The sequence below is a fragment of the Carassius gibelio genome, chromosome A16 (assembly GCF_023724105.1).
Source record: "Carassius gibelio isolate Cgi1373 ecotype wild population from Czech Republic chromosome A16, carGib1.2-hapl.c, whole genome shotgun sequence".
Lineage (NCBI taxonomy): Eukaryota > Metazoa > Chordata > Actinopteri > Cypriniformes > Cyprinidae > Carassius > Carassius gibelio.
Window position 1 is genome coordinate 15,811,479 of NC_068386.1, and position 16,518 is coordinate 15,827,996.

A 16,518-nucleotide genomic window follows, 5' to 3' on the forward strand; every position below is an offset into this window, starting at 1 on the left:
TCATCAATCTTTCCCAAAATAAAAGTAATAAGTGGTGGGTGAACTGGGTGATGAATAGAGTGAACTTTAAAGTTACTTACACTAAGTGTATCTGATATGAATAAAGCACATCTGCAAATGAAATTTGAATGGATTGTTATTGTTGCTTCCATAGACCATGAAGGACCATCACCTTCAACTCAATCTTGCCAAGACAGAACTGCTTGTGATTCCAGCAAACCCATCGTTTCATCACAATTTCACCAACAAGCACATCTACTCCTTCAAAAACAGCCAGAAGCATTAGAGTTATGATTGATTATCAGCTGACTTTCTCAGACCACATTGCTAAAACTGTCCGATCCTGCAGATTTGCTTGATCTTAATGTTGCAGATTTGTAAAATCAAGAAGATCAGGCCTTTTCTTTCGGAACATGCTGCTCAACTCCTTGTTCAAACTCTTGTTCTGCCCAGGCTGGACTATTGCAATGCTCTCCTGGCAGGTCTTCCAGCCAGTTCAAACTTTTACAACTAATCCACAACGTGGCAGCAAGATTAATTTTTAATGAGCCGAAAATAATACGTCAGACCTCTGTTTATCAGTTTGCACTGGCTGCCAATAGCTGCTTGTATAAAATTCAAAACACCACTGGCTCTGCAACCCTTTATGTGCCCTTTAGAAATAAATAAATAAATTTTAATAAATGTATGCATTTAGCAGATGCTTTTATCCAAAGCGACTTACAGTGAATTCAGGCTATCAATTTTTACCTATGTGTTCCCGGGGAATCGAACCCCCAACCTTGCACTTGATAAGGCAAAGCGCGACCAATTGAGCTAAAGGAACACTAGAAAGCTTGATTGTGCCATCCCAAAAAAGCACAAAGTCACTTTTACGGACTTCTAAATTAAATGTTCCCTCCTGGTGGAATGACCTCTGTAATGTTATCGATTCACATGTGATTATTTGCATACTGAATGTTGATTGGTTGGTAGCTTTCTGTATGAGAGGCAGTTGATTTCCAGTAAAGACGGAAGCTAGACGCAAACATGTGTGCTCTTGGTTATTTCTTGGTACGACACTATTCTGAGTGACTACACGAGAATAATACATGGTGTCAGAAGTTTATTAATTGTGGCATGATGGATTCGTCAGGGGTTCCTACGCCGAAAATGGATTGGGACTCCGTAAACTTGCCGGATGCATGGCGGAGATTTCGTCAGCATGTCCAGCTCATGTTCGCCGGGCCGCTGCGCGACAAGGAAGAGGAGACAATGTGTAGCTATCTGCTCCTTTGGGTAGGTGAAAAGGGGCGAGATGTTTATAATACATGGACATTATCAACCGATGAATCCAAAAAACTGCAGTCTTACTATGATAAGTTTGAAGAGTATGTCATGCCAAAAGCAAACCCGATTTTTGCGAGGTACAAGTTTCATGAAAAAATACAAGGAGAGCACGAGACATTCGAGCACTTCGTTACAGAGCTTAAACTTCTTGTGAAAGACTGTGGGTATACAAACAGTGACGAAATGGTACGGGACCGTATTGTTTTTGGAACGAACTCCCCAAAAGTCAGAGAAAAACTGCTAAATCAAAGTGCTGATTTAACACTTGAAAAGGCTATTGATATAGCACGGTCGCACGAGGTTGCGCAAGACCAGCTCAGGATGATAAACTCACGTGCAACCGCAGCACATGACCGTGCAGCACATGCAGTGATAAGCAAAAAGTCAACATCAGACAGACAGAAACATGGAGCAACCGCGAAGGAAGCGGATAGAGTTACAGACAGAAACAGGCCATGTGGCAGATGTGCACTGCAACACAATCAGAGGGATGCGTGCCCTGCAAAAGGCCATCGGTGCAAAATATGCAATAAACTCAACCACTTCGCAAAAGTATGTAAATCAAAACAACCTGTTACACATAAAGCTGTACACACAGTGGGAAATACAGACATCTTGGAGGGGGATGAGCTGTTCATTGATGCAATTAATAAAGAGCATGAAAGCACAGAATGTGAACAGGCTTTTGCAGAACTTGAATTAGGACAGAAAGCAAGCAAAGTTAGCTTCAGATTGGATACTGGGGCCCAGGTGAACATTATTCCAGCCGGTAGATTTGAAAAGCTTTTCAGCACAACAGAACTGAAGCCCACAACACGCCGTCTTACAGGCTATGGTGGAGAGCCACTGGATGTAAAAGGAACATGTCAGCTTAACTGTAGATACAAAGACACAGAAGCGGTGCTGGAATTTTACATTGTGAGTACACATGCACCTCCCGTGCTTGGTTTGAGAGCATGCCTGGACCTGGGGTTGATAAAGCTTGTCTTTTCAGTTGATGCAGATACAAGCAAGACCTGTGATATCATGCAAGAGTTCCAGGATGTTTTTCATGGGATCGGTGAATTTCCAGGAGAATGTACTATACACATAGATCCTACAGCTGTCCCTGTCGTGTATCCGCCCAGGAGGATTCCTTTCACGCTGCGCAGTCGACTCAAGGAGGAGCTGGACAGCATGGAAAAATCAGGCATTATTGTTAAAGTGACGGAACCCACAGACTGGGTTAATGCCCTGGTGGTTGTTGAAAAGCCCCGCACTGGAAAACTCAGGGTATGTTTAGATCCCAGAGACTTGAATAAAGCGATCAAAAGGCCGCATTACCCCCTGCCGACACTGGACGACATAACCCCAAAACTCGCTGGAGCACAATTTTTCAGTGTGCTTGATGCAAAATCTGGGTATTGGGCAATCAAGCTGTCAGAGTCATCGTCAAAATTGACAACATTCAATACTGTTGTGGGAAGGTACAGATTTCTACGTCTACCTTTTGGACTGATCTCTGCTCAAGATGAGTTTCAGAGAAAGATAGATGAGACTTATGAAGGGCTCGACGGAGTTGCAGCCATTGTAGACGACATACTCGTCTTTGGGAAAACAAAAGAGGAACATGATGCAAACTTGCGCGCTGTGCTAGTGAGGACCCGTGAAAAAGGAGTACGCCTCAACCCAGACAAAAGTGTGATATGTGTCCCTGAGGTCAGTTATTTCGGGCACAAGTTAACACGAGAAGGCATCAAACCTGACCCAGAAAAAAATCAGTGCGATAAGAGACATGAGCCCTCCAAAAAATAAGTCAGAACTGGAGACCATTTTAGGTATGGTTAACTATTTATCCAGATTTGCGCCAAATCTGTCTGAAATAAATGCACCCATGAGGCAGCTCCTGAAACAGAGCAGTGAGTTCGTGTGGGACGCTACTCAGATGACAGCATTTGAGAAGATGAAAGAACTGATCACACGAGAGCCTGGTCCTGTCCTGTCATACTATGACCCTGGTAAAGAGCTCCACCTACAGGTCGATGCGTCAAAAAGCGGCCTAGGAGCCGTACTGCTCCAGGACCAAAAGCCTATTGCGTATGCTTCAAAATCCCTCACACCAACAGAAGAAAACTATGCGCAGATCGAAAAGGAGTTGTATGCTGTGGTGTTTGGATGCAAACGTTTTCACGCATATGTCTATGGCAGAAAGGTTATTGTCGAGTCTGATCACAAACCATTAGAACCCATCCTGAGAAAGCCTCTTGCAGCTGCGCCTCCACGCCTCCAGAGAATGATCTTACAACTACAGAGGTATGATATTGAAATTGTGCACCGTCCAGGAAAAGACATTCCAATAGCAGACACGCTGTCCAGGAAGTCCATCTCGTACCGACTCAAATCACTGGATGAGGATATGGATGCACAAATTCACACAGTTGTAGATAATCTACCTGTAAGCGACAGTAAGCTAACGAGCATCCGAAAAGCAACAGAGCAAGATCCACAGTTTTCTTCCCTGAGAAGTGTCATAAAATCTGGATGGCCTGATGTGAGGAAAAAGTGCCCCTATAACCTTACTGAGTACTGGAATCACAGGAATGAGATCTCAGAGATCGATGGGCTTCTGTTTAAGGGTGAGAAAATCATCATTCCACATGCGCTTAGGGCAGAAATGTTAGAGCGCATACACACTGGACACATGGGAATAGAGAGGAGTAAGCAAAGGGCCAGAGATATTTTATTTTGGCCAGGCATGAACAAGCAAATTGAAGAAATGGTGGAAAGATGCACCACATGCTTAGAGCGTCGCAAATCCAATGCAAAAGAGCCCATGATATCTCACCAGATACCAGAACGTCCCTGGCAGGTCGTTGCAACAGACTTGTTCATGTGGAACGGAGATGACTATATAATAGCCACAGATTACTATAGCAGATTCTTCGAGCTTGAGAGACTCCACTCGACCACATCATCAGCAGTCATCCGTAAGCTGAAGGCCATCTTCGCCAGGCACGGTATACCTGAAAAAATAATTTCAGACAATGGCCCACAGTTCAGTTCGCATGACTTCAAAAACTTTGCAATTCACTGGGACTTCATGCACGTAACATCTAGTCCACACTATCCGCAAAGCAATGGTCTCGCCGAAAAGACTGTACAAACAGCAAAGGCCATGCTGAGCAAAGCACAGGCTGATAAGAAGGACCCTTACCTCAGTTTACTTGAACACAGGAGCACCCCTGTTGATGGATTTAAGTCTCCCTCACAGTTGCTGATGAGTAGACGTCTTCGCTCCATCCTCCCTATGTCCGAAAAACAGCTACAGCCTCAGGTCGTGGATCAAAAGCTGGTGAATGCGAAAAGAAAGCTAAAGCAAGCAACACAGAGGCAGTACTATGATCGCACAGCACAGCCATTGTCAGCATTGGCACAAGGGGATAATGTTCGATTTCAACAAACCAATGGTCGATGGATGCCCGCCACTGTTTTGCAACCTGTGGACGCACACCGTTCATACTTTATCCGTACTCACGATGACCAAGTGTTCCGCCGTAATCGTCGACACTTAATGGAAACCAAAGAAATGGCATCAGAAACAAATGAGCCAGCACCTGAGAGCATGCACATTCCTGCACCTGTGGATACAGGAGGATTGAAAGAAAACAATGGTAGCATGCATCAAAAAGCGGTGACTCCTCAGTTTACACGCTCTGGTCGCATGGTGAAACCTAGAGACATTCTTGACCTATAAACCTCTGACATTTGGTAAAATATAATAAAACAAGTGTGGCAGTAGTAGGGACGTTACACACGAGAGTATTTTTGAATGCAAGTTCTGCATTTCATTGGTTATGAAACCTTGTTCATTTGTTCTACAAATACAACGTTAAGTATTGTCCCGATGGGAACCGATATGTTCAAGGGAAGTTTAATTTTGCAATATTAGACTTACATGGTAACAAAGTATTTCACAAAGAGGGGGATGTAATGTTATCGATTCACATGTGATTATTTGCATACTGAATGTTGATTGGTTGGTAGCTTTCTGTATGAGAGGCAGTTGTTTTCCAGTAAAGACGGAAGCTAGACGCAAACATGTGTGCTCTTGGTTATTTCTTGGTACGACACTATTCTGAGTGACTACACGAGAATAATACAACCTCCCCAACTCAATCCGAGCAGCTGAGTCCTTAGCCATCTTCAAGAATCGGCTTAAACCCAGCTCGTCTTCCATGTAATTGTCTGATTGAACTGATTTATATATTAGAATGGAAAATTACCGCTCCACTTCACATTATTGTCCAATGAAATTATAACTTCTTGTGCCAGATCATGATTGGTTGGTGTATTATACATGAAAAACGGGCATTGATGAATTAATATTCTAAAATAGTTAAATCGACACACTAACTTTGATTATTGATGAAATGAGTTTAAAATATTGTTTGGTTAATTTTTTCTTCCGGCAAACCATAGGGACAGACTGCATAACAGTCAGTCCATCAAAACACACAACTCAAGAGCAAGACCTCAGATTGACTGATAGCTATTTAAAAATAAACACTCTTTTGAGCGATTAAGTACTGTTTCGTAATAATAATTCAAATGCGTTTTGTTTTATTGACCACATATCATTGCTATTTGTCTAAGAGGGGCACTTTTGAATCATTTTCCAGATAGTGGCACACAGGTTGGGAGTAATGCTGCAGAGGAATTTGGGAAAATAAGTACATCTTTTTCATTCCAGTTTAGGATGCTGATGGAAGGAATATCAGGTATCTAGAATTAAAGTGCAGTTTATCAACATTTAATTTGGATATTAGATAACTAACTTACACATTGCAGGATTAATTGGATGCTCATTGGATATTTCTTAAAATTGTATAAGAGTTTGTCTAGAAATTCCTCGTCACAGTAGCAATTTTTATGCATTAAGAAATAAGATTGAGGGTTCTAGCAGGTCTTGTTGCCCATGATTTGAGACTGAGTGTAGAAGAGTGTAAATAGAAGTTATTAGTTTGCTAAATGATTTAGAGATATTGAGATATGTATGTCTGTATGTCTGTATGTATGAGTGTGGAGAATTTTATAGTTATCTAGTCTCTCTCTTGTTCTGCAAATTCTGTACCTTCTGCTTCATTCAGCTGGAAGTTTAATGAAACAGACACCAATGTGACCACAGACACATTCACCATAAACAAGACTGACTTCACACACAGTGGAGATTACATCTGCACAGCCTCCAATAATGTCACAAAGAGAAACGCCTCACACAAACATACTTTACTAGTAACTGTGGTTAAAACTGACCTAAAAATTAGCTAGGTTTTAATAAACATAGCTTTGACTCTATTTTAAAATAATACACAATAAACAATTTTTTTCTACTATATACACTTAAGTTGCAGCTTCTGCATTATTTTGTTTTAGAAATGTGTTATTTATTGTCTGTTACTATTTGGTCATTTGGGCAACAAAATTCAGGAGATCTGAGTGGAGGGGTGTAAGGTCCAGACACTCAGCCCAAGGAAGGTATCCGGTGCTGGATGAAGGTTTCCTGCGTGTTCTGTCTTTCAGCGCGTAGAGTTATTCATTTTAGGTTAAACTCAAATCTGACTCCATTTTATTATTTAATCTGACTCCATTTTAGTATGACCTCGAATTTAGGTTGAAATGCAAATTGGTTGTATGCCTTTTTAATTAATATTCTTCTGACATTTGATTATTCTAGTTAACTCTATTTTTATATTAACTCATTCATTCGGGTGCTCATGTTGCTAACAAGGATACAATGTAATCTACTAGTCAATAATTACAGAGTAAGACAGAATAGAATCAAAATGTAACAATTTATTTACAGTCAGGTAGATATGTATTTTGCCAATTACATATCCAATTGAAACACATCAAATCATATCAATACAAAACATCAAATTCTCAAAGATGAATCTAAAAGTAAAATATGCATACCTGACCTTAGAAAATACATAGTATGAAGTGAAGAGACACACAACACACTACGGGCTTTCTGGCTACAGAAATCGCCCTGATCCTTTTGCTGCAATCCTTTAAATACCTCAGACCAAGACAAACATCCCCCGAGATGAAGACAGAAACTAACAATTGGAATTCGCATTACCTCAGGTCCCAAGCCTGGGTGGTTTTACAACTCAATGGGAACAGGGGGTAATTTACATGGAGGGCCCCAGGAAAGGACACTCCCATCACAGTAATCAAGATATCTCTTGACTCTTCAGATCTGTATTATCTTCTAATCTACTTTTGTGAGAGTGAGACCATTGTACCAGTTGCACTGAGACATTTCCAATGATACTAGACATGAGTGTTAGTTCACTTGCATTGACATTTTCATGTAATCATTTTGAGCAGACTGAGTAGAAGGAAGAATGGGTGAAGGGATTTAAAATGAAACAAATGGCCAGAAGGGAAGGAGGTATCCTGCTCCTCCACTCTGTGGGGTGTCTTGAAGATGCCTGTGTATGTTTGTATTGTCTGTTTCTCAGGAGATCAAAGTATCTCAGGTTCTTTCGTCCTTACAGGGGTGATGGGGGGGATTGGTCAGGGTATCTTATTAAAATGTAAGACTTTTTAAAGGCCTGCATAAAAATGAAAAAAATATTTACAGTTCAGATACAGGTTTTCACAAAAACAAAAAGTAAAAAGTACTTTTAAGAAAAAGTATGAATCAAAAGTATAAATGTATATATTAAATAAATAAAAAATATTATCAAACAATCAGAGGATACAAACATTAAAATATAAAATTAAAAATCATGAAATTGTATTGTGTATGTGTCCTAAGAAGATGGAAAATAGCAAAACATTAATTTTCCGATTTCACTTTATGGTCTTGTACTTTTTAGGGTTAAAAGGCCAAATTCAGTATAAACCTTATTGATGATTCATACTTTGTGTAGCCTACATTTGAGAAAGTCACGCAGTTTTATATTTTATTTAAATATTTGTGGCTTGGACGGCTTGTGCTGCAGTTCTATGGGTGTTTTGCCCTCTTCGAGCCAGTCACGTGACTGAAAAACTGAATATGTTGGTAACTTTACTGAATGATCAAAGGTAAGACTTGTGTTATTATCCAGCGCTAGGTGGCGCAGTGAGCTCTGCTGTCTAGAACTGCTGTTTATCATTGACTGAAAACTGATGGAAAATAGTTCAGATGAGTTAAGCAACAGCTCCTGACAGCTGAGAGCTCGATCATGATGGTTTCTGATAGTTTGTACTGTACGCTGTGGATGCTATCGCTTTTTGGTGAGGCTTTTTTTGTAATGTTCAAAAATGTATGTTAAATTGCTGTGTTTAATAACTAGTTAGTTGGAAGTATTTTAATTATGTAATGGCACAGAAATCTATGTCCAACTTTGCAGTTAATCATTGTTTTTGTTGTGAATTTGTGAATCCAACTATATATTTAACTACAGTAGATGTAGCAGATAAAATGTATGCCATTGAGTGCAATAAGTCAATAACTCTTTCTTTCTGTCTGTCTGTCTTTCTTTCTTTCTTTGATATAGGCCAGTATTTAGGGGAAGATCTGCAGATTTCTGGTCCGGTTTATGGAGCAGTAGGAGGAAGTGTGGTGTTTGCTCCTGTTAACCCGCCCTCCACATCAATTGATGCAGTTCAGTGGCATTTTGGAACAACTCTAATATTGACAGGATCGCCTGATTCACCTATAATAGCCTCAGCATACAGAGACAGAGTCAGTTTTGACAGAAACACTCTCGCTCTGGAGCTCTGGAACCTAATACTGGGTGATTCTGGGATATACAGACTTACTGTAATAACTAGTGTTGGAGACTCACTTACAGGAGAAACTTCACTACAAGTGTTCGGTGAGTGTGTGGCGCAAACTTCAGCATTTAATATTAAAGCATCGGCTACATGGGCATAATATATGATTATAAGAAATTAATTTAATGTGTGGAAGGGGAAAAAGTGACATAAAGCAATTTAATATGCTGTAAATGAAACATGGAAGTGTAAAAATTGCAAAGGTGACAGTCAGAAGTGCTAATGAGAGTATAATAATAATATTTGAGATATGCACAAGTCTGCTGTTGTTTGCAGTGAACTTTGTGGTTAATTTTTACTGAACCAGATTTGCACAGATGAGTGATACTCAGGGCACTCTCATGTTTAAACTTTAAAAATGTTATTACATGGAAATCACGTTGAAACTCTTGAAAAACTTTAGCTTTATAATTTATTTTGAAATAACTATTAGACTTTTTAAACTATTTACTCTTGAGACCCCAGATGTTCAGTCTTCTATCAGCTATGAAAATCCATAAAAAATATAAATGATATGCTACAAACTATGATGATCTAAATAGACACTGAAATAAATAGTTTATAGGGCGCACATATTCAAACATAAACATTCATTTCATTATTGATTGGACTTCTGTAACACCCTTGACCACACTAAATGTAAAAATGTGAAATGGTCACTAAATGTGAAAGACTCATTTTAAATCTAGTGTGTTTGTTCTTTCTCTCTCATTCACAGAAAATATAACTAATGTCAGAGTTACTGGTCCAGAAGGATCATTAATAGAGGGAGAATCATCTGCTAACTTCAGCTCTGAGGGAACTGGCATCATCACCTCTGTGCAGTGGATGAAAGATAACAGTCCTCTGTCTCCTAGCAACAGCATCATCTTCTCATCTGATAACAGATCAGTGTCCATCAGTCCAGTGCAGAGATCAGACAGTGGAGAATATCAGTGTACATATAGAAACCCTGCTAGCTCTCAGACGGCAAAACCTGTGCGTCTGATCATCAACTGTGAGTGTTCAACATTCAGACATCAAGATCAAGCCTGATGAAATACAGTCGTTCTTCAGTGATTAGTTTGTCATTGAGTCTCTTGTTTGTGTTCTAGATGGACCAGAAGATGTTTCTGTTAAGGGTGAAGATGTGGTGGATTTAGGGGTTCGTGTGTCTCTCTCTTGTTCTGCAAATTCTGAACCTGCTGCTTCATTCAGCTGGACGTTTAATGAAACAGACACCAATGTGACGACAAATACATTCACCATAAACAAGACTGACTTCACACACAGTGGAGATTACATCTGCACAGCCTCCAATAATGTCACAAAGAGAAGCGCCTCACACAAACATGCTTTACTAGTTAAAGGTGAGAATAGTTCAAACTAATCTGAAATGAGTTCCCAATACCTTGACCTTAATCTACCACTTTTTTAAAGGAACTACATTTTTAAAAAGTTATATTAAAATCTCTACTGTTTTGAACATCTCTGTTATGTAATTGCCTTGTGTTGTTTTAGATTATTATTATTATTATTTTTTATACATGTTAAAGTGTATAACTGTTAGTATTGTCTGTAGTAAGTGCCTTGGTCTTGTGATTCTTGTATCTTTTCCATAGTAGGAGGAGCTGGAGGAGGAAGAGGAGGAGGAGGGCTGTCATCAGGGGCGATAGCTGGGATTGTCATTGGGGTTTTAGTGGCAGTTGCAGGCATTTGTGGCCTGACTGTCTATTTAACAAAAACTAAGAAAATGTGAGTAATCTGGCAGATCATGGTGTATTTTGTAATCACACCTTTGATTTAACATATTATTTTACATCAGTACATTTGTAACAAATCACAACTTCAGCTTCCAACAGGACTTTGTAAATCAAGTTCTACATACAGTACATGTATGAACCTTATGATCTTATGTGATTTTATTCCTATTTTATATCAAACTCAGTGTTTCTGAATTTCAGTGAATTTTCTTAACATGTGGATAGTGATATTTCATACATAATAAAATGACCACAGTAACTGTAATAAAATGCATTTTTGTGAGACAATAATGTGGTAAAGACTAGTTATAACAAAATGTCTTTGTGTTTTTGCTGCAGCCCAAAGTTAAACCAACAACAAAAAGGACAAGCAAGTGAAGGTATGTTTGTTATTCATTCATAATGCCAGCATTAGTGTGACTTGATTGAAGAACACATCTGACATAAGCAATTATATCTAGATTTCCCTTGATAATTACATTACATAATAGATTTCAGATTAACTATTTATATTACAGATTATTCAGTATATATTTCTTTCAGTATCAAATTCATTGAGTCTTTCTTTCCTTAAACAGCAGCACAAAGCAGACAGGAGACAGTGAGTAACCTCTTCAGTCTCTTCTGAAAGTAAAAAAATAAATAAACCCATCCATCAATAAACTCTTTAATGACGTGTTTATTGATAGATGAGTTTATTTTTACAGTAAGCTCAAATGGACTTTAATCTTTCACATTACTGCTCAAAGACATGCTGATGATCACACTTTAACTATATTTAAGCTATAGAATATGACAAATATTAAATCATGATAGACATTAGCACTGTTTATTGTGGGCTTTCTGTTCATCATTATATTATCAGCAACATATTTTGCATTTGCTATCAAAAATTGATAGCCTGAATACACTGTAAGTCACTTTGGATAAAAGCATCTGCTAAATGCATAAATTTAATTTAAATTTATTTTAATTTAACCTCAAGTGACAACATCATTCTGTCTGATGTTCTGATTATAATTTAAGAAAAAAAATTGTTGGATGCAAACTATAAATAAAGATTGATTTGCAGAAGGCCAGAGGAGATGGAGCGATTCCAGGGAAGATGAGTGAACATATATACGAGAATGACAAACATGAAAATGAGTATGAGAATGATATGTATGAAAATGTAAAGCTTGATTATTCAAGAAGGCCAAGGGTTCCTACTCCTCCTCAGGTGAGCAGTCCAGTCCAGTTCAGCCCTTTCTAGAGCATCTTATCTGTGTTTTGGCTGCATCATCAAATAAGTGCTGTTTGTTATTTTCTGTGGCATTGCAGTAAAACATTAAGGAAGTCATTTGGTTGGTTTATTTTATTAAATGCTTGTGTAACGTCTCTGTTCAGGTCTCAAACCCTCCTCCTGTGCGCAGGTGAAGAAGTGAAGACACTGAAACACATCTACTGCAAGATGATCGATCGGCTGTATCATTTATTTTCGTTTTTTTTTTTTTTTTTTTTTACAATTTAAACAAAAATTTTTATATGGCATATTAATGAAAGATTATAAGCTGTTGCATCAACTGTTTGTTCTGTGTGCTCCACTCATGCAGTTTAATTATAAACTTGTTCCTCACAATGGACAAATATATTTTTCTTGACATAGTTCCTTAAAAAGTCAGAAATACAGAAGTATCTTTCTGTAATAGTAAAAGATTAGGGTCAAAGCCATAACCGTATAAAAGGCCATATATTAAAGGCATGGAAACATGACATACTAAAATAGGACAAGTACTAATAACATGGAATCATATCTGCAGATCTGGTATTGAAATGTTAATTTTCAGGCTCAGGTGGAATCTGCACACACAGAGAACTCAGAAGAAAGCAGATTGAACACTAGGTCTTTGAGTTCTACACATTTGACATCTTGTCTTTGCTCCTTTATTCAATATTTTTGGCTAGTGTTTTTAAAATTACATTTAAATATGAATTATATTTATATTTATTTATAATGGTCAGAACTCAGCCCCTAAGAAATCATCAGAAACATCCTCATTCTTTCTTTCCTACACTGGGCCAATAAAAGAAGATAAATCTGATAATGTGTAATGAAAAACAAAGGTCACATTCATGAATAAAATCACCTTTAGACCTGAACACATCATCACTCAGGCAAAAGACATGAGGAAGTGACATTTTATTCTGGTCATCAGGGGCGGACTGGGACACAATCTAAAATGATTTAAATACCCAAGATTTAACAAACCTATATAGAAATATATATATTCATAGAAATATAATGTCAAACTTTGTGCAATATCTTTATTGAAAAATCCTAATACTAGACTATTATTTAAATTTTTAAATACAAATTAATTTGAATATCTGTGTGCTAAATTTATTAATGTACAGTACCATTACAGTAGATAATACTGATGTCCTTTATGATAATCAGGACACGACTTTGGGCTATTGATTTATTTTATTTTTGGTAATTTGCATGAAAAAATCTTATGTTGCGTGTTGCTTTTGGGGGGGGCTTATTTAAACAATAAGGTTGCTTGTTAGGAAAATTTGACAGGCAACTTCAATTATTTGTATTTATGTTTGCCGTATTCTACAATGCATTGATTGACACTCTGCTCACAGTAAATAGCCAAATCAGTGCAATAATATACTGTACAGGGGCGGACTTAACCAAAAAGCAAGGTAAGCGGCATCTGATATTGGGCAAACATATTTGGCAAACGCTCAAGTGTCTTGTGTTTTTCTCCCCATGTTCTCTGAGAGTGACAAATTTTCACTCATCACTCAAAATGCTGAGTTTTTGTCAAGTGCTGAGTTCTGCAAGCTTGTGAATCCTCTAATTGTAACAACATTCATAGAAGAAATTGATTGTGCAGTGCAGACAGCTTCATTGATTAACGGAATTGATTAATCGCAATGAACTGAAGTGAATGTGATCCAGAAAAATAAGCCTAATGTGGATTTAGAACAGCATCAGGTTGACTAATTATTTATTTTAGCGGTGAAGAAGTAAATAAACTTTGAACTAAAGAGAGAGAGCAAAATAAGGGTTAGACGTAAAAGAGCACATAGTTATTGTTTTGGGGCCCCATACCTGAAATTTGCTTAGGTCCCCAAAATCACTAAGTCCACCCCTGATAATATAAGTGCTGTAGCGTAATTCATCAAACATTATGCCCCCTCACAAACAAGGGTTTCTACACCAAGTACTAAGTCATGCGTTGCTTGAGGATCAAATAATTTTTTCACTCACTGAAATGCAAATCAATTTATAACCTTTATAGTGTGTTTTGGTATTGGTTGGTATTCTGTCTCTTTAAAAATTACAGACCCTTCATTTCTTTGTAAGTGGCAAACTTACAAAATCAGCAGGGGATCAAATAAAAAATGTCAACACTGTATGTGTGTGTATGTGTTATTGCAAAACATTGACTCTATACAATAAAAAAATAAAAGACTCCATTCACTGGACACTTGAATTAAACTTTTTTTTATGTAGTGTCTAATGAATTATCTGTAGTGCGTATATTATTGACTAATGTGTGTATAATCTGAAAGCTTTGTTTGATTTTGAGTAAAGGTGAAATGGTTTTGAAAATAATAATAATAATAATAATAATAATGTTACTCTAAAAAATAATAAATAAAACAAACACACACACACACACGCACGCATACACACATACACACACACACATTCATGCATAGATATATATGTAAAAAGGAATCAGAGGAATTCATCTACAGGCAATCGGTTAGAAAACCCTCTGGTGTGGTGGATCCATGCCTTGACAAGACAAGACATGAACGTTTATGTCACTACAGAAAATTCTCTTCAACTCTTCTTTTGCTGTTCTTTTGACCTTTCCAACTGATTATGGTGGCCACAGAGAATCTGCTCAAAATAGGTTGAACACTTCTGTCCTTCTATGCACAAGAACATGGTCTATCACAGTAGCTCTAATATCATCAGTCTAGTTCTTTCTTTTCCTCCACCTCATATAAGCACTCTTCCGTAACTCTCAGATTGAGGGATGCACCCATGCCATCTACAAACCCGATTCCAAAAAAGTTGGGACACTGTACAAATTGTGAATAAAAATAGAATGCAGTGATGTGGAAGTTTCAAATTTCAGTATTTTATTCAGAATACAACATAGATGACATATCAAATGTTTAAACTGAGAACATGTATAATTCTAAGGGAAAAATAAGTTAAATTTCATCAACACATCGCAAAAAAGTTGGGACAAGGCCATGTTTACCAGTGTGTAGCATCCCCTCTAATTTTTATATCAGTCTGCAAATGTCTGGGGACTGAGGAGACAAGTTGCTCAAGTTTACGAATAGGAATGTTGTCCCATTCTTGTCTAATACAGGCTTCTAGTTGCTCAACTGTCTTAGGTCTTCTTTGTCACATCTTACTCTTTATGATACACCAAATGTTTTCTATGGGTGAAAGATCTGGACTGCAGGCAGGCCATTTCAGTACCTGTATTCTTCTTCTATGCAGCAATGATGCTGTAATTGATGCAGTATGTGGTCTGGCATTGCCATGTTGGAAAATGCAAAGTCTTCCCAGAAAGAGACGACGTCTGGATGGGTGCATATGTTGTTCTAGAACTTGGATGGTGGTGGCTTTCCAGATGTGTAAGCTGCCCATGCCACACGCACTCCCAATACCATCAGAGATGCACGCTTCTGAACAGAGTGCTGATTACAACCGTCTAAGGGCCCGAAGATCACAGGCATCCAGTATGGTTGTCCGGCCTTGATTCTTATGCACAGAGATTGTTTCAGATTCTCTGAATCTTTGGATGATATTATGCACTGTAGATGACTTCAAACTTTAGCAGAGGGGCTTGGTACCAGTAGCCTGGTAATACCAAACTCTGCTACTTCGCTTTTCTTCGTAGACAGAGTATGGAAGGGCATTATTGAAAAGCGTTGTCTTGTCTGAGGTTTAAAATCATTAGTGTACCCATATGCCAATCACATAATGCTTGGTTATGACGTGTTTTATGTGCCTCAATCTTCCCCTGTAAACACAGTTATGCTGCAAAAACAAAACCATTGAGCAAGTTTTGCTGCCTCCTTAAAGGTACAGTTTGTAGGACCTGCCACGAGAGGGAGCACTACCAAAACAATAACAATGGCGTGGTTCGATGACGCTAAGGAAGAGCGATTGTTCAACAATTTGCGTGAGTAGATTATGAACAAAGTCAATGGAAAGATGTGATCAGACTATGGATCAGACGCTCTTCGCTCGGGTCTAGAGACGCGATGCCCCGCGTTTGGCGTGTATGCCCCATAATATTAATCTTGTTGATCATTATAATAGCATACGTTTTCCGTAAAGATACGAATCAAAACAACTCACCTGTCAAGTAAAACAAGTTTGTCGTGAAACTCTATCCATCTAGAAAATGCAACACCGATATTAATCCTCGCGATTTCTCTCCTCTTGTCCCAAACTCTTCTCGGAAAACATGCAAGAAGAAGAAAATAAGGAAGCAAGCTAGTGGTTTGCTGGACGCTAGACACTACTTCCGCATTTGTCCACGACACTGTCGCCATGAGGTTTCTACATCAGTAAAGGCGGTAACAAAGGGTAACTACCGTCATTGAC

General features: G+C 38.3%; 1 protein-coding gene and 1 long non-coding RNA gene across 18 annotated transcripts in view; one reads left to right on the forward strand and one right to left on the reverse strand.

Moving 5' to 3' along the window:
- The window catches only part of LOC128030746 (carcinoembryonic antigen-related cell adhesion molecule 20-like), a 92,043-nt gene extending 77,700 nt beyond the window's left edge, over positions 1 to 14,343 (forward strand). For 6 of the 17 annotated variants that reach the window (XM_052618656.1, XM_052618664.1, XM_052618658.1 and 3 more), the window contains exon 9: positions 12,267 to 14,343. In XM_052618656.1, the coding sequence (XP_052474616.1) occupies positions 12,267 to 12,296 (30 nt within the window). In that variant the 3' untranslated portion in view covers positions 12,297 to 14,343. Of the gene's footprint in view, positions 1 to 8,455; positions 8,596 to 8,858; positions 9,180 to 9,856; positions 10,136 to 10,232; positions 10,488 to 10,739; positions 10,873 to 11,219; positions 11,261 to 11,458; positions 11,482 to 11,952; positions 12,100 to 12,266 lie in introns of those variants that run through there. The other 11 variants (XM_052618660.1, XM_052618661.1, XM_052618670.1 and 8 more) reach the window with 5 other exon arrangements.
- The window catches only part of LOC128030750 (uncharacterized), a 51,583-nt gene that overhangs the window by 18,746 nt on the left and 16,319 nt on the right, over positions 1 to 16,518 (reverse strand). The gene's annotated exons all lie outside the window — the stretch shown is intronic.